This window comes from Pteropus medius, unplaced genomic scaffold (assembly GCF_902729225.1).
Source record: "Pteropus medius unplaced genomic scaffold, Ma_sr-lr_union100, whole genome shotgun sequence".
In the NCBI taxonomy this organism is placed as follows: domain Eukaryota; kingdom Metazoa; phylum Chordata; class Mammalia; order Chiroptera; family Pteropodidae; genus Pteropus; species Pteropus medius.
In genome coordinates this window covers 1,685,414-1,707,411 of record NW_024351731.1, presented here as the reverse complement: position 1 = coordinate 1,707,411, position 21,998 = coordinate 1,685,414, and the positions used below count along the sequence as shown (strand labels likewise).

At 35.5% G+C, this 21,998-nt stretch overlaps 1 protein-coding gene across 1 annotated transcript in view; it reads right to left on the bottom strand.

The window, feature by feature from the left end:
• PHF20L1 (PHD finger protein 20 like 1) overlaps nucleotides 1–21,998 on the bottom strand; it is a 64,465-nt gene that overhangs the window by 32,268 nt on the left and 10,199 nt on the right. The window contains exons 3-9 of the mRNA XM_039846210.1: nucleotides 14,315–14,486; nucleotides 14,088–14,172; nucleotides 10,605–10,693; nucleotides 10,314–10,391; nucleotides 6,680–6,893; nucleotides 5,960–6,085; nucleotides 671–753 (exon numbers count right to left, since the gene is read on the bottom strand). Coding sequence (XP_039702144.1) covers nucleotides 671–753; nucleotides 5,960–6,085; nucleotides 6,680–6,893; nucleotides 10,314–10,391; nucleotides 10,605–10,693; nucleotides 14,088–14,172; nucleotides 14,315–14,486 — 847 coding nt within the window. The remainder of the gene's footprint in view (nucleotides 1–670; nucleotides 754–5,959; nucleotides 6,086–6,679; nucleotides 6,894–10,313; nucleotides 10,392–10,604; nucleotides 10,694–14,087; nucleotides 14,173–14,314; nucleotides 14,487–21,998) is intronic.

The following is a 21,998-nucleotide window of genomic DNA, read 5'->3' as shown; positions in this document are numbered from 1 at the left end:
TTCTTCCGGTCTTACAGTGCCCCAGAAGTGAAGCCCTTAGGGAATGTGAAAGCATGCGGAGCGCATTATGTACAGGTACTGTGGGAATCTGAAGGCAGCCACGGCAAATCTAGCAACTGCAACCTTCACTTTTAAATTCCTCCATTAGGTGGTTTAAAGACAGACCCTTAAGAGGTTTTTAAAATTCTTTTTTTTTTTTTGTAGTTATTAAAATATACATCCTAGCAAAAATGTATGGCTCATTGATCAATTCATAAAACACAGTCAGTCTAACACCAATTATTACAATATAAAAGAAACTTCTTACAAAAGAAGCTTTATTAGATGTCAAAAACCCTGTTTTAACTCACAAATGAAAAGTATTTGTGGAAGGGCCTTTTCCTAAGCTAGTTAAAGGTGATCCAGCTGGAAACGTATACCCTGGGATGCCTGTCTCCAGGCCTTCGAATGCTGGAGACAAAGGCTTAAATGCCAGTCTATTGAAAATAAACACTAATGAAGTCTGTAGTTTGTATCCCTTGGAGAAGGCAGAGTTAAAAACATACCATCGATTAATTAGCTTCCTATTCCCATGTCTGATCAAAAGGGCAATTTCAATTACGTGGCATTATAGCTCCGCGATCGTTCCAGTTGGGAACCTTGAATAAAATCAAATGCTACCGTTTCATACCTGCTCCAGCATTGGAGCCGTTTCGCTGTAGTCTTCCTTTTTTTCAGCACCATCCACCCCAACAGCTTTGGATGCCAACAAACCTTGAGAAAAATCGCACAGAAATTTCTTATTAGAAAAAACATTGACTTTCACCCTAATGAACTTCACAAAAATATTATCAGTTGAAATCCCCCATACTTTTTAATATATAGGAAGTAAATATGCTCAAAAGTTTGTCAAAAATACAAACATCCATAACAGTGACTCAGGGGACTGAATCGGAATTTGAAAGTTGCTTACGTAATTCATTTTTTAAATACTCCTAAAGACATCCTTAACACCACGCACATACACATTTATTCTACAAAAATTTTAAATTCTATGGCTTAATGTCCAGAAACCTAATATTACTTAGATTGTTAGGACTCTTAATATGGGCTTTGTCTATACGACTGAAATAACATGAAATTAATATTAAGACATGAGAAATCCTTCCAAACATCTAGAACATAAAAGGAGACTTCTGTTGTTGCTATATTAGCTAATAAAAGTGCTCCCCATTTTTAATTTCTCTTGGATCCTTTAACCTAAGCTTTACGGGTTTATCTCTAAATCCAGCTATCGTTTATCTTCTTGCAAACGTGCTGCCAACACTGATGGAGCCACTTTTCGTTAATGTGGAAAGGTATGGGTCCTTCCTACGACATCTATAAATGATAAAATAATTTGGGAGTTCCAGTTTTCTCCAATGCATACAACTGATTCTCAATTTTAGAAGACAGGATATTTTATCGGGAGTAAATACAATTAACTTTACAAGACATTAAGACACCGCTTTAATTATAAATTTTAAAGGCATTTACTTAGTCAAGATTCTTTGCTAAGCACCTGACAAATACCTTCAATGAAGACAAGTTTATAACCCTTGTCTAATAACAAGTATTTGTTTTTGCTTATGGCCGTTGGGTACATAGAAGATCACCAAAAATCATTTTTGTGTCATCTCAAAGCTGGCCACACAAAACCACTGAGTCAAAGGAAGTGTGTTTAACAATCGACCACATGATAGTATACTTACTACAGCAATTATACCACTTACATTACTGAAGCTGTCTACAGCATATTTATTAATAGGAGAAAAAAACGTGCCCCCAAGTGTTACATAACCTCAAGTTATTCATGTGGTGACATCTCTTGTCTTTTTCAGATAACCATCTCAAGGATGTTAAGTAACCTAAGTAGGAATTCAAATTGTAAAACTCTATTCTTAAAGTGATACTAGTGCCCACTGTTCAATTAGGCAAAAAGGCCCTTTCCTTCATTGGAAAGTTGAATATCTAGCACTCGAAATTGTAATTTAAAATAGAAAAGGTGGAATGTAAAAAAATGATGTGAATATATCAATGGCTGGTATTAAAACTGGTATTTAGTCTGAGATAACAATCTACATAGTTTTTTTAAAGTCTTACGCAATATCAAGTATAGATTAAACGGGAAAAAAAAAACCAATATATTTTACAAAAATAGTCTATAAACCATAAATTCAATTAATTATATTAATATAACTTCTGAACATATTTTTAGGTGACTCAAAAACATATAGCATGATGTGTTTTTTTAACATTTAAAATCGCATTCACTAGGTTTTTCTCTAGCTAACATTTTTGAGAAACACAGCTGAAATAAAAGGGAAAATAATTAGAGAATTAAGTGCTTTTGTAGGAAGATGTAGAGGTTCTACTTCTAAAGGCTAATCACACAAGACAAATATTTGTTATTCAATCTATTCAACATATCTTACATTTTGTTCCCTTTCATACAGGTAAGGAAATACTTTTTTGAATCTCATCAATAGGTAGAACAGATCGCAATTTACAAGATTAAAAATAGGGTACTACAAGTTTAAAAATGATGATACTAACAATGCAGCCATACTCTGAATTTAAATTGGGATATTATAAACCCAGTTAATTAAACGCAATTTCCACTTAATGGTTTGTGAAGGAAAAATAGAGCTTTGAAACGTTCTTATAAAAGGAAATGAGACATTTAATGCAAACTACTTAAAATTAGATTAGAAAATACTTGGTATCTAGTGAATTCGAACGCCTCAAATATGATCAATAAAAGGTTTTCATATTTTGCATGCATACCATCTTAAAAAAGAGTTACTGAATATAAACAAAAGGGGATTAAAAAATAAAATATCCTTGACGAGAGGACCGCTGCCTTAAGCAGCAGTCCAGATCGCTCATCCTGACCTGCTCAAGTTCTAGGGAGAAATGTGATATCCTCAGAAAATGAGAATTGGAAGAAAACATACACAAATGAAATTAATTTTAGTTATTTGCAAATACAGATGATCAATATATTCCTAACAGGTCCTCCTCCAGAGGGATGAATCTATAGAGTAATTATCTTAACAAAATCATCATGCAGTTTTAAATAATTATTTAAATATCAGGTTAAAGTAGAATATCAAATATTCATGAGTCCCACTGACAAAGTTACAATTTCTCAATACCCTACATCAGCTATAAAATATATAGTTGGTCTCTCGCTGCCAACAGGAATAAATAGAATCGAGGCCAGAGCACCCTGGAGTAACAAAGGGAAGGAAAGAGAACGAAGCGTTTAAATGACGGCTTACTTATCAGTCATGGATTCCAATAAAATATCCGTACTGGGATTAAGAATCAAATACTCTTGATATTATGATCGGTAACATGTTACTGGCCAAGTCAAACCTCTAGGTTTTTAAAATTAGTTTTAAAATTCCTTAAGCTGCACGAACATATCTAAACGGGCTGAACTTCGAAGAACTCCTAGAACTATTACAAACAGAACATGTACCAACTGCTGATGTTTCTTCTTCTATTCCCTTTAGAACGTGTATTTTTAAATCTATTCAAATTTGTAGTTTGCCTGCAACTTTAGCCCAAAGTTTGCACTCCTGATTCTCTCTGTAGAACTGTCTATTTTAAGTCAATATGCATAAAGTAGACAACTATCAATAAAGTACATTACATAATAAAAAAAAATAAGACTGGAAGAACATACGTAAACTTTGCAACTATAATTTCAACTTCTACTTAGTTGGAAACTGATGAAAAAAATCGTTCTATATCATTCCCCACGTAGAAATCAGGTTTAGAATCTCTGTAGGGTGTGTACATGGGAAGAAAGAAAGTGAATACATTAATTAAATTTCTCCAGCAGATGGTCCACTTACTTCCAGCTAGAACTATTTAAAAAATAAATCGAGTGGGGGAAATACATCTGGGGAGGCTGAGATGCTGCCCAAATCGAAGCATTACTCATCTTGGCAGCTAAGGGATATTAGGACATGTATAAGTGAGCTTGAGAAATTTAAACTACACCATAATTCCATAACAGGATTGCTATTTTATATTAGTTCTCAACTGTTTTCATAGTCTACAAATAAAATTTACTATATAGAGGCAAGTCTGAGTTTCACCCGTTGAAGACAATCTTATAATATCTATTGTCTTTTCTGCATGATGTAGTTAACATGAAATCAGAAATGGATGCAGAGAGATGAACTATTAAAAAGATCATCATACATTTAAATCTTCTGAGCAAATAAAGATAAAAAGTCATAATGACTCCACATTTGTAAAATCTTATGCTTTTTTCTACTGCTGCCAAACTATCACGTGTTCATCTGAGATTCCCAACGGGAAGTGAAGACAAAGTCCCTCCACAGAAGGCACAGGGTGTTCTTAAGCAACCTCTATTAGAACTTCCTTGAAGCTCATGGTAAAATGGTTCTTCTTTCCCCACCTACTGTCTTTCCAAGGCCATGTGGAGATAATGCATCACTGTGGACTGAGCTGTTTTCTTTTTTTGCTCGCTTTAATGTCAAGCTGGAACTTCTCAGTAAGGCCCATGTAAGAGCATACCAACTGAAACTAAAATCAGGTTATCCAGACTGTAGGGAAAACCAGGATGCTAGTAAGCTGGCAGCTGTATCACATCTGTGTCACTTCCATCTTCCTTGGTCTTGGTCCTCCAATCGTGCTGTTTCAATCTTGGTATCTTGGGAGTCAGAAGTACTAGTCCACTTCTGTCACAGGACAGAGCGCTACGGTCCATTACGCTAAGGCAAAACTGAAGTCCCAAGTTGCCTGGATAACACTCTGGATTTCTCCAAAACTAATAGTTTCTAAGGAAAAGGTGGAATGGGTGAGTTGATTTGAAACATTTCCTGTCCTGCGACCAAATATATCCTTTATCAGAAAAAAGCACAAAAATAATATTAACAAATGGAAAGACTGAGAAGTCTCACCTGTTGAAACCAATTATAATCATTTAGGTGAATACTATAATAAAACAGTGGTTCTAAAGAACTCTAAGCTATAGTCATCATTCAGTGGGCTTCCACTCTTCAAAAAATAGACAAAATGTTTAATTTAAGTTTATTCTGGAATCTCACAGTGAAACCAAGATTCTTCAAACTATTTAAAAGATGCCAACAAGGGTTGATATAGCTTTATTAGGCCAAAGGCACTAAAAAGCATTCTGTCCTTAAAATAAGAACATGTGACTGAATAATTAATGTATTTTAATTGGCCTTTTAACATATACTCAGAAAAATTATATATGTTCACAGTTAATCACTAGGCTGAAAAGGCCCAGGAAGTAATGGGGCCCAGTATGACTGGCCTCGATTCTAATACTGAAATCCTTTCTTCTATGAACACTAACCAGGCTAGGGTTATCAGTGTTTTTCATCATCCCAGCACTCTACCTCCTGAGTTAGAACAACGCACAGAGAAATAAAACCATTTCTAGAGACCAACCTGAAGACAAGGACAGAAATTTTAAAAACTTAGAGAAGTACCTGCACACTGAAAATTAACAGCTTCGGTGTTCGTCTTTCTAGCCACACACAGGACCATCCTTAATGAGTCTGATCAAGAGTAAGAATGTATCATAGTATCTAGAACCTTAGACATTGCATCCCACAAGCTGACAAAAGCAGGTAATTCAATTCTTATAGAAACTACTCTTATCACCAAAGTGATTTTCAAACTATGGAATTTTACAACTTTTGACCCTATCGATCCTCACAACATCCCTGTGAGGTAGGCAGATGTGTGATATTTTCCACATTTCACAACACGAGAAACCCACAGTGCTGAAGGATGTTGACCCTGAAGAACCACAGAAACTGTTTTTCTTATTAACCAGTTATATGTTACACCAAAAGATACATTTTGCTTTATTAAAAACGAGCTAAAATCAAACCCTCCATTCCCCGGCAAAAGAATCATTGCAGTTTACCAGTAATCTTGTTAAGCCGCGCTCTCTTTGCCTGAAATGAGTTGCCTTGACTACTTTTCCTCTTGTTTGACAACGTGCTCTCTGGCTGTGGAAAGACCATCTTTGGAACGTTCTCTACGTGAAGTCCTACTTTTAATAAAACACATATGTGAGAGTTTATATAGAATCCACAGCTAAAACACATGATTTTTTTTTTAAATAGCAAAACAGTAAAAATGCTTCGCACTTAATTTTTTTTAAAATATAGTGCCTGACACAGAACTTTAAAAATACAAATCTCTCCAAACTGATACATCAGAAAGAAATAACTACTAAGCAGTTATTCTTTGGGGGGGAAAAAAGCAGGAAGAGAATGACTTCCTGTTTTTTCCATGTTATGTACTGAAATACATGCAGAAGCATTTAAGAGGTTAAAAAAAAAACATAAACAAAAACCCCCAAAACCTACTACCAATAAGTTGCAAATCAAAATCTCAACTTTTACATTCAAAAATATTGAGGGCATGCATTATCAAGTATCCATATTTGACCAATAATCTTCAGATACATAAAATGCTAAAAAAAAAAAAAAAAAAAGTTAACTATCATATTATGCTAGGGAAAAAGCCTAATAATTTAACATGTTCAAATCACAGGCAGCCAAGGGATCCGACTACTCGTCATACGCGATGTGAGTTTTACCACTGCCGTAAGGAGTGAACGTAAGAACATATTTTGTACCAAAAGTATCACTAGACGTGGGCGCATCTTCCTTCTTCTCAACCTCTGGTGTGGCTACAGAAGTGGAAGTTTCTTCCTTCTTTGAAGGTACTTTAAACCATTTCCTCTCATCTTTCTCTTTATCTTTATTGCTATTAGCGCTGGTTCGAGGTTTGTTCCCTGTTTTATTCTTGGCTGCAGCTGCAGCAGCTGCTTTGACTAAAGCTATCCAATCCTCCAAAGGAAAAACACAAAATATGTGAAGCATTAAAAATTAATCAAAATTTAATTACAATAATGAGTAAAAACATGTATCACATCACATTTTCAAAGCTACTTTCACACTCACACAAATATAAAAACTGAATTAACTGTATCTACAAGGTATATCATCAACATGGTAGATTACTAAATTTAATCATCTAATGGGTTAGCTGCATTTATAAGCTTTTATAAAAGAAAAATATTCAATAAATATTCCTTTGATATAATTTCTTGGGAATAAAATCTAAAATAACCGAGGAAACTTATGACATGACATTTTGCCTTAGTACTTTAGGGTTTAAAGGCCAAACTGCATTTCTTTTCCGTAATACAACAGACTATAAAAGAAATAAGAGAGAAATACTTATGTTGCACTTCTGCAAAGATTAAAAGAAATGTATTCCACTGAGTAAATTACTATCCCTTATTAGGAAGAATAGTCAAAGTATGGTCAATTTCATAAAAATCAAGGTGTGATTTTATTAATCTTTAGAGCTTTTAAAGTTCAGATACCAATTTATTACAACAACTTAATAGTACTAGTGAAAAAAAAAAAAAATACTTGACTTGGCCAAGGTAAAGTACAGACTGTCAGGCTCCAGGTTAATTTCCCTCCCGCTCCAACTTCCTGGGCCATGTTAGTCACCATTCTGCTGAGATGCGAATATTTATTTTTCCTGTATTAATTTTTTTACTTTGTTTCTAATTTTCACTGTTTTATTTTTAACTAAAAACGCTTATTGTAAAAAATATGGAAAGATGTAAAGTGGTACTAACATTTAAATTTTCACAAGCAAAGATTTTTTAATTATAACGAATATTTGTAATAGCTCTACAGAATTAATCTTCCACTAAAGCCACTAAGCTGTCAAATAGACCACCAATTCAGATTCAACCAAAATGGGTAATCCATTAAATTCTTAACCAAGCAACTAAAAACAATTTCACAACATCAAATGCATTTAATTCACGGGTTCCATTAACAAACATAGGTCATTAAGCATTACAGGTTGATGGCTGCTCATTGTTAAAAATATATGGTGAAGACAATAAGCCATTAAAAGCAAACAAACAAACAAACAAAATCTATGTCTCTCCCTCTCCCCCATGACTGGACTGAACTGAAAATGTCATGTGACTGCACCTAACACATCCGGTCACCAATTTCCTATTGAATATCGCACTACACCGCCTGGAAGCATGCTAAGTGCTCACGAGACCACGGCTGATAAAAGCAGCTGCCTGGAAGCCCCAGGAACGCATCGGCCCTGAGTGACCATATTTTTGCTCCTACCTGGAAAACGCCCAGCATCTAGCTTTTCCAGCATTTTAAACTATGTTCCCAGTACGTGTCTTTTTAGAAAGTGAATTATGAAGTTGTAAAATAAAGCTGTGTCTAATTTGTAAACAAACAAACAAACAAACCAAATGCACCAGTACTGGCCAATCCGTCCTACTTAGATATAAAGTAAATTAGATATAAAAAATAGTTCTTGATCACATGACTTGTAAATCATGGCATGATTGCAGTTGTGTGATCATTATTTTGCTCTTCTATTTTTAAATAGGAAAGATTCACTATTAAAAATAACTGGTTCAATCAAATGAATCAGAACTAATAATATATTTCAAAGTTACCTGTAGGCAACATAAGAGTAGTGCACTAGAACAAACCCTGAACTCAGGTGTGAGTTTGGAGCCACTCTGAGTACTACGGTTGAGTGACATTTTAAGCAAGTAACTCAATGCTCTGAGTTCTGAATTCCTCATCCGTGAAACAGAAATATCAGCCATACTTATGTCAAAGGATTTGCTATGAGAATTCAATAAAACGAAATGTTTAATAGATAGTAAAGGATCTTAGAAGCCAACCTGTGACATTAGTGAGTTAAAATGTAAATTTTCTATCGGTGGACTAAGGAAAAGAATAGGGGAGAAAAAGCGACAGAAAGCTTAGGGAAGGGCATTTCCACAGGGCATTTATTTGATGCCTTATCTTTTGCTAGTTTAGTAAAAGAAATTCTACTATGCATCTTATTAAAGAATTCTCAAAGTACTCAAAATCTAGAAGAGAAGCAAAGGTGAATTCTCTTCGCTCTGCCCAAACAACCCCTGACTTAGAATATTCCCTAGATAAAAATGAGTCGAAACCTTTTTGAGGAAAAAAGACACTTTTTAAAAATGAAAGCAATTTATAAAACTAAAAATTCTGCACATATTTTAATATGTTTGTAATTCAAAATTAAATAAAATATACTGCTACTCAGATTTTCTTTCAGTAGTATTTTGGCACTGATTTTAATATTAGCTTACACCATGGTGTGACTAAAATACTTATTAAAACTAAATATCCAATACATCTGATAAATTAATTTTCACAACTTAAAATTTTACCACAAACCAAACTGGCTCGATGTCTCACTTTGGAAAAAAAAAACCAAAGTTTTAGGGACAGGGCCAACTCACGAACATTTGAATAACCAAAGTAACAAAATAATAGTGTTAAAGCAAAAAAAAAAAAAGAGACTTTTGCTTAATTAAATGGGTATATATTAAACTAAGTTCACAATGTTTTACTCAATCTTTCTATGCAGTAACAAAGAATCATACCACTGAATGCTTAAAAGAACATTTATTTATACTTACAAGCAGGAAGACAGAGCACTTCACTGATCAAAAGCATTGCCACTTTAAATTGCACTTATATATTAATTGGGGGGAAAATAAACTCTGCTAGCTGATCATTTCAAAAGTAAATCTCTGAAAACCAGGTGTTTTAAAACACTCTTCGCAGAAAGTATCAGGAATCATTTTTCTAATGCGGTGGCCAACATTTCTAGATCGCTAAATGTCTACACTGCACTGAAGCTGATCAGGTGATTCCAACACATTTCAGGATGACATTTTTGAGTGTATGGTATGGAACAAATATGTAGCATATTTCCATATTAGACATTTTTATATTTTCAATTTCTTAAAGTTAATTGTAGGTCCAGGTGCTGAAAATCCCAAATAACAGCAGAACATAAAAGAAAATATTTTAAATTTCTACTGGCACCTTTTCTTTCCAGTATTTCAGGAAACATTGTCAACCAAAGGAATCATGGTTTTAACTGCATCTCAGATTCTCCTTCAAATGCTTACCGTTCATTCTTGCTTTGAGCAGTGACAAACCATGTAATACACTGCTTATATCTTATGACTCAGAGAGCCCTACCGGGAACAGCCTACAGAGTGTCAGGTAAGCGCCTTTTAAAAGAAGATTAATGACTATGATTTATAGAAGGAAAGGAGAAGATAAGAAACTCAATATAAAATTTTATATTAAAAATTAACTTTCTAAATGATACTATATACCAGAAAAATGAAACAATTAAAAAAAGGCACTTACCTCACTTCCCATAGACTGGTTACACGATCCAGCTGGGTCGATAGGACAACACCAGCTTAGTGGATGCTGGGATTTCACCTGGAACAGAAACTAGTGACCTATAACTTTAGCAGGTCTAAAAATCAAGTGTATAATTTACTTTACATTCTAAGCTTCTTTTTCTTGCTGCTATTTGGGGCTATCAGCACATAACCCTACAATTAGTTCGCTTTAAAGAGATGTACATTTATTTTGATCGGTCACCATTCAAGAAGACACCCTTTGGGTAGCTAGAACGCTGAACACTCTTACCTGCCCCTTAGCATCCTCGGGCATGGCTTTAATGTGCATTCTTTTTAAACAACGAATTACTCCATCATAAAACTGAACTGTGAATGTTCCTGAAATCGGAGCAAGTCAGAATCATTAGAAAATATAATTCAATCTTACAGCAACATTTGAAATCTAACAACTAATGCCCTGACAGAAATAAATGTCCATGACTGCAATAACTGCAAACACACACCCCTTTTCAGGACTCCATCAAGTTGATTAAGTTTATTTTCTCTTTCTGTCTGAAAACGACTCTAATTTCCCTTTAAAAATATCCAAATTAAATCATGATAAGTTAGTCGCATGTCATTCTGATTTTTGCTGAAGGATTTTAAATTTTATTTTTAATAATTTAAATATATGTTTAAATAACATGTCAGGTATAATATATCTGGCCAAAATAAAATCATTATTTACAAACATGTATAATACTTCTATAAAAATTATCATTTGCTGTCTTTCAAAGTTTCTTTCCAAATAACAGAGAGGGAGATCTAAAATAGAAAAAAATCATTTTCTCAGAAAAGAATTATTCCTTAGTAAATATTAATAAACTGGCAAATAAGAATTATAGATTCACAGGCTTTTAAGCTAGAAAACACTTTCTAGATCATCTAGACAAAAGTCTTCCTGTGCAGATTAGACCACTGAAGTCCAGAGAAGCTAAATGCTACATCCAATGGCGGTCAGCTAGGCAGCAGCACAGCTAGCTACAACTAACACCCCCGATCCCCATGCCTTTCCTAACTCATCCTGCATTTAGGACTCAAGATTGTTTGCAACAGACTCCATGCTTGCAAGTCAATAAAAGTCAGCTGTATTAGAAAACATATAAATTATGTACATTTCATATTTATGGAATTCCAATGTTTGCCTATCATCATTTCCTGTACAAATGAGGGCAGAGTACCACTGTTAGTAAACAGATACTTGACCTTTACAAAATGAGCACAAACGATAAATGTGATCGTTAGTATTACTGGCGCCAAAGCCAATGCCACATACGTTCAAAGATTTTTTTATAATGTGAATTTCCTATCTTCTGATAATTAGCATAAGACACTATAGCACAGATATAAAGATCTAAACCCAAGTTATGAAAAGAACTGATCTGTCGAATAGCAAGGATATAAAGACACTGGGAAGACTGAGCATGCCAAACCGTCCGTCCACCTTACCCTACCGTGACTCCTGCGACTGCCCTCTCCCTTCTTCCAAATGGCATCCCGGAAGAGCCCGCAGGCTCCTTGCCACACCTCCTGTGCGCTGTCCCTCCCTGCCATCACTCACTGTCTCCTCTGTTGTGCTGCCTCCCTCCTTCCCTAACTCCAACCCACTCTTCACGGATCAGCTCTTCAGACCCCTCCCCTAATGTGAAAACTTCCCTGACCACTGCATTCTACAGATTTGCCTCTTCTCTTCGATTCTCTAAGACATATTACGTATACCTAAAAGTTCCTATTTGTTAGTTCTGTTTAGCTTTTGTAGTCTAACTTGAAAGACAGACTTCCAAGTCAATCCCTATCTGATTGGGCTTCCTTTGCCCTTTTTTAGCTTTTTGTTGTTGTTGTTGTTTTTTTTTTGGAGGGGGCAGATTTATCCATCACGTGAGACATACAGAGGTCACAAAAATAAATACCTCTAGCGGAGATTTTCAAAAAACAAATTATATCTGCCAATATTTCACTAACTGCTCACTTAAACTGCTCCTAAAATGGCAGAGATTGCAATCACTATCTTCACTCTTCCAATTTTCAGACAAATGGGATAACGAACGAGGGTGGTTTTGTTTCTGAGTGTGTTCTAAGCGTGTGTCTGCATGCGCTTGTGTGCATACTCCCAAGGAGCTTTAAACATAGAGCGGAAGGTCCCAAAGCTTACCACACTTTACAGAAACTGCTCTTAATTAGGTTAGCACTGTTTAATTTTGTTTTGTTTAGTGCTATTTTCGGTGGATTATACAACAGAACTGATTTCTTCCTTCCTTTCCACAAATTGTTGCTGACTGCCTACTCTGTGCTAGGCTCTGGACTTGACCTGGGGGAGCCCATGTGTGTAAGACATGGAATCCAAGCTCCATAACACAGCTCTCCAGAAGCCCAAGTGCACAGTAGAAAAGGAGAAGTGACCTTCAAGACTGAGATGGCCCTCAACTCTTCCACAAGGTGATTGGTGTGAATAAAATCATAGCCCTATCTGTTATTTCATTTCATAATAACAACAGATCGGAATAAAGCTTGCGTAAAGTTATATCGTAATTCCTAGCTAGACGACTATGACCTACTTTTTCACACTCAACATTCTTATAGTGTATCTCTTCTTAAATGTCCTCCTCTTCTATCTTCTCTTACTTCCTATTTTTTCTCACGTCCTGTTAGTTTAAAACTTCCGCTTAATCCTTTACCTGGCTCCCATCACCTCCAAATAAAAGTCATATTCTTTAGGAAGATTATCAGACTCTTCACACACTTCCCTCGCCAACCTCTTCTGCTATTCTAGTCCCTTTAAAGGAATCCTTCACGCCAGTCACATTGAAGACTACAGATCCTGGAAAATGACCTGCCTCTCCTCTTTTCTTCTGCATACACTATTTCTTCTGCCAGAGAAGCCTTTTCAGTCCTTCTTTACCTAGCTAACTTGTCTTTCGATATTCAGTTTAAAGGAAGTGTCCCCTTAGATTAAATGCCCTTCTTGCCAAGAAGCTGTCACTCAATGTGTTTCTTTAGTAAAAAAGAATAAATGAGTGGTCAAGTTTAAGAGATAATTGTAACAGAAAACTAATGTATTACTAACTAGAAAGACAGACTTACAAGTATTTCACAACTGTTTTAAATGAGATTTTAAATAAGAAATTAAAAAATAAGTATATTTCCAATAATAATTTAAATATTAATTCTTATGCCTTTCCCAATTAATCGGTCTATAAGTTCTGTTTTTTCAATTCACAATCTGTGCAATAGATTTACTCATCTCGTGCCACATTCACACAGCTGATTTGTTATTTTCAACATTTCTGATCAGCTTGGTAACTTTTGCTCAGTATCAATATTAGACACCACAAAAGGCTATTAGGAAAATTAACTCTCAATTATTCACAAAAATTAAGAAAAAAGGGAAGGGGAAAGAAGCAATAAAGGAAATCCTCAAACTGATGAAGTTCCATACTCTTTCCTCAGAGAATGCTGGACAGTATTTCACCTCTAAGTTAACTGATTTGAATTTCGCTCTTTAACTTTCCTCCCACTCTGATTGAGATGTTTACAAAACTAACTTAGCCAACAAACTGGAAACAGAGGAGAAGAAATAAAAAGCATACAATACCAGCCTGTGCACTGAACGCTGAAAAAATTTTAACCATCTATTTACCTCTCCTAATTTCAACACTTTAAATAGGCATTAATTAAAATTAAAAATGTGTTAAAATTTTACTATCATAAACCCCGGATCATTCTAGACACATACCTTCTTTGTTAATTGCTTCGATCTTGGCAGGGTAATAGCGACAGTCTGTCCAACGAGCCAGAACTTCTTCTCCGGCTTTAAAATCCTATTTCAAACAACTTTTAAGATCAATACCATGTATATAATAAATAAGCATTTCCTTAATAAAAACAAGCTTCTGTGAAATTTAACAGAATTCCCTTTAGAATGCGTCATTCTACATCTAGCAGATGAAAGCGGCTACTCACAAAGAAATCATCCTCGTCCTTCAGGCCCTCCTTTCGCAGTGCCGGCCTCTCGAGAGGTCGCAGTCTGTTGCTATCCCAGTAAATCCACTCATCGTAACGATGGCTCCAGCGCTCAAAATGGACCAACATTTTGCCCTCCTCATAGTCAATCTTTTCAATTCGTGATGGATACCTCAAAAATAAAAAGGAGCTTTAGATCAGGAGAACATTCTTACATATGTTATACAACGTATTAAAAAGCATGAAATATTGCTCACTGTTAAAACCACCAACAAAATAATATGGGTCCATGTTTTTAAACTACTGAAAGTAAACAAAGTTTGCTTTATTTTTGAATTTAATTGAATTTAATGACTGTTCTTGATTCCTTTTGAAATAAACACTTTGATACACACCCAGTGGAACTAAAAATTACTGTGCAAGAGCCTTAAACATATTCCTACTTTTGATCCAATCATTCCAATTCTAGAATTATATATGCAAAACATTTATAACAACAAAGAAATAGAAACCATCTAAAAATACAGTTAGCCAAAATGAACAGTCCTTAGCTATACCAACAACAGTATAGCCACTGAATGGAAAATTATGGTCTTTAATGTATTTATTTTTTTTACTTTCCAATATTTGATCATGAGCATCAATGGTAGTAGGGAAAATTCAATTAAAACTTAAATTTTAAAAATATAAAAATAATATCCCATTGTTCTGTCTTCATGTGTGATGATTCTCCTACAATTAACTCCAAAATAGAAATTAGTTAACTCAAAATTTTTAAAAAGGGAAATTGCTTCATCATTCCTACCTACTGTACCGTATTAAATTCAGATAACTCCATTTTTTTTTTAAAGTATCATTAAATAAACTTAAGAACTCAATAGCAGCACATGGTAGATGATTCAGCCGTAACAGTTTATCCCATATTTTTCCTGGTGTTTGATAAACCTGAAATTCTTCTTATTGCTCTGGAAAATTAGCTTTAAATATAAAGCACACTAGACCTCACATAACTTGGAAATTTAGGAGTGAATGGCTACCCGCTTTATAAACCACATGTGCCAGTCAAGATTTTATACACTTCAAGGGCTGTGAAGCATTCTCTGGGAGAGCTGCTTTCTCCATGATATGGAGCTACTTGGAGTTCCCTGGAGCACAGCCCGTCCTGTGCACGTCCTGTGCACGCCCCATGCACGCCCCATGCACGCCCCGAGCTTTGTACATTCTGTTCCTCCTGCCTCGCCCCGGGGTGCCTCCCTCCTGCGCACACTCATCGTCTGGGAGGTGGCTCTGCGTGTACTCGCTCCTGTGAAGACTTCCCCACTCCCCTCCCCGCTGCTCCCCTGGACCCTCCGTGAGATCGGCTCCATGCAGGCACGGCATTTACAGCCCCGGAGACGCTAAGGCGCCACACAAAAAGGGGCCAATGGTCAAATAAGCTGGGAAAATACTGACTTGAAAAAGCTAAACTGTTTTATTAAAAAACTTCTCGGCCCCCTCAATGAGATGGAGATAAAGTACTCACTATGACCAAACTTACAGAACTACATAACCCTTTATCAAGGAACACTTATTAACATTTCTCGAGAGAGTAGAGATCCGAGGAACATGATGTAAGAATAACCGTCACATCCATCTGTCTCTCCAGCATCTGCACCATGACAGACACACTGGCCTGGCCGCTCAGGACACGTTCGGTAGGAATAGGAAGTGACTTTAAAAACAATCTGGATGCGCGTGTCCTCAGAACCAAGACAGCTGGCAACCCAATTCTAACCTTGGTTACATCTTACCCTGAGTCATTTTTTGGGAGGAAACAGTTAAAGAGCTAAGAACAAGGACACTCAGGGGACCTGCATACCCGAGGTGGACACGCCCAAGCCATCGCCTTTAGAATGAACGTGACAATGCTTGTCTTCGGCAGCTTGCTCTGATTGTTTTTACTGCGCTAGTTTTTTAAAACATAAAAATTGCCAATAGAATTAAGGGAAGCCTAGGAATAAGGTTAACCTTTCGTGTGTTTGTCAACATTTGCCGGCCATTTAACCAACTACTGTAAAGAGGCTTTCTATCAGTTCTATCAGTTCTAAAAATTAAAAATTTCAAAATATAAGAGCCTCTAGTTTCACATATTTACTACCGTGTCTTTTAAATTTTGAGTAAAAAATAGGGATGTATTCTTAGCTTCCTTCGCACTCTAAGTGTGCCCAACTCTATATACTTAAGACATTTCTCAAAGTGAAAATAGTACATGGAAACAGTCAGACATTATCTTTACCATCACAATATGATGCAATTCACTAAAGAATCGGAATCTAAGTGAGTTCAAAGAATTTAAATCTGGATTGCATTTTTAAGTAACTTATAGTTTTCCTAACGTATTTCAAATACTGTTGGCTGAGAGGGTACCAAATGCAACGAACAGACTAAAAATTATATTTTGAGGAATTCTTTAGGATAACTTATAGCATGTTATACTCTTTACACATAAATACCTAGAGATTGATATGTAAATTCTGGATGATGGACAAGAATTAAATAAATAACATAAATACCCAAGATTATCTATTTTTTTTACAATGTTCACTACTAATCAAATTTTGAATCTTAAATAAAGGTGTCATAAATATTACCCTTACAAAGAATGTCCAAATTTCTGTTCATTTACTCAACATATAATTGGGCACCTAATAAGATTAAGGTCCTTGCCGGGCACTGCTGATAGGTCAAAAGAAAACAATTAACTCCTACCTTTCAGGAGCTTATTAGCTTAAGTCAGATGAGGAGAGAGGGAGAAGAACCAGAGTATTTACTGAGTCATGTGTGTCAGGCTCCATGTTCTTCCTCATTGAGTGTCAACTGCTCTCTATAGACCTTATCTCATTTGGATCCCAGTAACCACCCAAGGTATAGACAACACAGTCCACATTTAACAGGTGGCAGACTGCTCAAGAACACTCGTGGCAGAGTATTCAAAGCCAAAACTGGCACAACGGCCTATAAAAGATGTAGGATAAGGCCTGCAGTAAAGTGATCATGTCGTACCTGGTAAACAGGCATTAGAAAAATTTTACATAAGGTGCTATTAATAGTTCGGAGAGAATTGGGAAGTTCACTGAAGGTCCTTGGGGGACAGTGTCTATGTTGATCTTGGTGGGGACTTGCAGAATTTGGGCTTAATAAACATGGTGCAAACAAAGGTAAAATGTATCCACAGATCATACTTCATTTACTCACTCAGTGTTCATTTACTTAAAACCATCACGTGACTCACGGTTAGGCAGGCAGCCAGTGAGGATTCAGAGACAAGTTCTACCCTCAAGACCTCATGATCAGAGACTGGAGGAGAGACTGGGGGAAACGGTCCTCTTTTGCTAGACCATGGTAAGCAGTAAGGTGAAAAGAGATTAGTGGGACACTGGATTGGACTGGTTAGCTAGGTTCAAATAAAGCACTTTGAAAGAGTAATAAAATGACCCTCTATTCTACGAACAGGGAATTCCGTAAAGTTTGTACTTAATTCAGTAATCAGTTATACCCTGGAAAAAAATCCTAATGTCAAGATCTTTGCTATACATATTAAAATGCATGAAATGGCAATTTAACATATAGTTTTATACAGTGAAATGATTTCCCTGCTCTAGCAGATGGCCCACAGTAACAATACTCTGATACACATAGTGAATGAAAAATTCTGTTGAACAAATGTATGCACAAATGTCTCCCCATCTTGAATTACGGCAATATTATTTTGATGCGCTATTTATGTTTTATAATAATTTGAGTGTGAACGGGACATAAGATTTTTCATATTGAACTCGGAAGATGTAGCGGTAATGTTTTTGTTATTTTTTTAAAGGCTGAGTCATGGAATGCTGTTAAAGAATAGTGATTAAGCTAAGTCCCAGACATTTGTGAAAGATTTGAGAAGTGGAAGACGGATTTCAGAGTTAAAACAATTGGAAAATTGTTTTAGAAAATTAGAAAATAAAAAGAAAATAACCATAGTTGGCATCTCTCAAGGGTTCAAAAGGAGACGGAGAGAAGGCAACCTCACTAGAAGATTCCTCAATGCCAAGATTCTACGCAGAGATGTTACCCCTTATTATGTTACTGCAAAACACCTCAAAATTTCCACTGTCTATTGTCCCTATTATAAACCCATTCTGAGTGCAGACATTGCTTAAATGATATTTGCTTGTGTAGAAAATAAGGTACTACCCCCACGTCTACCTTGCTCTCAGATGTCTTTTACACTTGAATCCTAGAGAAGTTTATTCTCAGCAAACTTAAGGAAAATCATCCACCCTAAAATTGGGTCTTTCTGGTTTATTATGTTTAAGAAAAACAAAAAGCATTCAGAAAGACTGAGAAGCCTTTATACTGATCCTTGCCAAAGTTAACAGTTGTCATACATGTAGTTCTACCACGGTAATTGTCAGTGATTCCTTGGGACCCCTTCTGAATCAGCGGGCAAGTTAAACTGTGGCTACTACCCCAGAGTGGAGCAAGGCCATTATCAAGAATAAAATGATTTCACCTTCCCTGAACTCTTATAGCACTTTATTGTCTTACCTGATAATACTGGCATTTTAATGCTGTCACTGGTGCTTCCCACCTGTACAAGATTATTCAGAGAGGGGCGAGATATGTAGATTCTGAACTAAACCTGTGATCTAGAGAACTAGATCATATAGAACTAGAAATAGTTCTACTACGTTTTAGTCATTTTGTATGATACCATGTTAGAGTTTCTTGCTTATGAGTTTTCTTTCACAAAACTTGTTTTTAATTGTTAATTCCAGCTAAGATTCTGTTAACATTTAAATTGTGTTTTAGTCCTATTTCAAGTATCTTTCATTCCTTGAAAATTAAGGAACTACTTTAGGAGAACATCTAATTTGGGTACTCTTTCTCTATGCTACTATAATATGCCTTTACTCCATTAGCCATTACATTATATTGTACTTGCGTTAACTTGTTTGATTCTCTTTTTCTCTCCCTTCTCCTCTAAATTTGAGTTGATCGGAATAATGTCTTATTTGTATTTGTAGTTTTATTGCTACTGTACTGTCTGGCACATAGTGAATTAGAGACTCAGTATTTGCTGAGTTAAATGAAATTGATGCAGAACTGTCAATATTTAAATTTATATAAATTAGAAATTTTATTTTATCGGTATAAACAAATGACTTTAAAAAATATATAATTTGAATAATTTATTGGGGCAATTTTTAAAAATATGTTGCCTTTTTAATTAATATGGCACTTAATTTAAATAGCTTCATCTCAGAGTGAATTCTGATGGTCTTTAGGAACTTTGAGACTGTTGTCAGGCCTTGTTTAGTGGCTTGTAACCTATCAATGAATAGTTAACAACTCTGTCCTTTGGCTTATGTGTAGAAGATTCTTGGCCAGAAGTGTATCAAGCATTTTCTCTGTCATTTCCTCATGGTTAACTTTCTTTTCCCATACAGGTAAAAATCTGCATATATCAAACTAGATGACAAATAAGAATGAGTTCCCCAAATTAGAACTAGAACTATTTCTAGTTCTACTACGTTTTAGTCATTTTGTATGATACCATATTAGAGGTAAGAACTTCTTCACATAAGACTGTCACAAGGATTATTTTCCAAATAATAAAAACATAAAATGTAATCCAAAGCAAACATAATATCCTTAGAATCTAATAACCTCGTAAAAATTTAGCTTCTTGGAAGTATTTCAAATTTACATTATGCTCTGTAATTTTCAAGTGTTCTCTCACCCATTCGCTCATTGATTGTAACCATAATAACGATGTCACCTAATAGTAATACAATATTTTTAAATGAAGTGCTTTTAGATACTGCATGTTAACTACTTCGCTTAAGAACACACTGAAACAAAACCCTTTGGTTAATTCAAACTTGGTATTCCAAAACGAAGTATAAATACAAATGAATATAGAATTTCAAGGACATTCAGATGATAACGAATGTCAAAAATCACATCTCCAACATTAAATACTAAAAGTCTTGTCACATTATCCCTCAGGTCCACTCAGATCCCTCTTTCCAGATGCATTCATTGTCCAGGACACACATCCAGGACATGCTGCCAAACCACCCTGCTTCCTCCCTGTCTACAACCTCTGCAGCAGAGTGGGTGAGATCAGAGTTAGCTGTATTTTCCTGCAGAACCTGCAGCAGCCACCTTTCAAATTAAGGCTTCCTTTCAGATCGCTGGATTTTAAACTCCTATTCCGCTCTACCTCCTTAGCACCTGACTCCCCTGCCACGCCTTCGTTCATAACAAATTGAAATGCCTACACCTCAGCCTTTATACTCATTATCATCTCCCACCATATGCATCGATTAGACTATCAAAAGTTCCTACTCTACCAAAAAATGCCACCAGCTATTCTATTCAAAGATTGCGTACTTCATATAATTTGTTCAAGCTAACATGACCGAACTCTTTACTTAATTTTGTCACAAAACTAAAAACTCTAGCAGGCTGCAGTCCAATCAGTTTCTATTTCTTAATATTTGGCACTTAAAACATTATTTTACTACTCAGAGACACACAGGTTTATATGTCTATTGATTAAGGTTTTAAGAGTTTACACTGACTCCTCTCCCATTAGAGTCTACGTTCGTAGACTAACTAATGTTCACGCTATTATCACTTACTAAGTGTCTACCATGTGGCAGAAAGTATGATAACACAACACGCACTGGATTGCTTAATCCTCAGAGAACCCTGAGCCAGGCACTGCCATTGTTCCCCATTATTAAAGGGAGGTCACAGAGGATCTGAAAGCTTAAGTAACTTGCTCAAGTAAAAACAGGTAATAAATGGTAGATCCCTGAACAAAGATTTATCTGTCCTTAAAGACTGTGCTTTCGAGCAACAGACACTCTGTACCTTGCAATTACTGATTTTCAGCTCTTGTCACACCTACTGCAATGCTCCAAGTATAGGAGGCTCTTACCAGGAGGTACCGAAAACAGATAAAAACAAAGTCAAAATCAAATTATATTATCTGTTTATTTTTTCTTAACACAAGTAATATGCCTAATGTTGGTTTGTGTTAGCCCAAAGGGTATAAAAAACAGCTTTTACTATACTGTACAAAATAAACATCCAAAAGGCTCGTTTTATTAAAATTTCTGAAAACAAAAGATACACTGCATCTCACTATGCCTAAGAATGAAACATCATCACATTACTAAATTAAAAAGTCTGAGAAAAGTAGCTTAACTTTCACGATGTTTAAAAACTGTCTTCATTTAAGTCTAAAAATTAAGAAACCTAGGAAATGATTTGTTAGACTAAAAAAAAAAAACTTTAAAAATGAAATTAAATTTGCAAATCTAGTTTTACAAATGTGCTTAGTTTTCAGCCAGTAAGTCACAACTCATTTGCCATAATCTTCTTCATTGGTAACCAGATTTCATGATATCCTCAAAACTTTTGAGGCCATTCTTTACCAACTCACCAAAATTTCATAAACTTCGCTGGGTGCCTTTTATGAGTAGAAGGGGCTAGGCCTCGTATATACGTTATTCCAAGTAAGTAGCTTATATTCAGTACCTTACCTAACCATGATGTACTAGAAACATGCATTTTTAATTGAAGAGGGTTGTTGTTTGGCAATAAATACTTTTAAGACACAAAGAATATTAAATATCCAGATCCT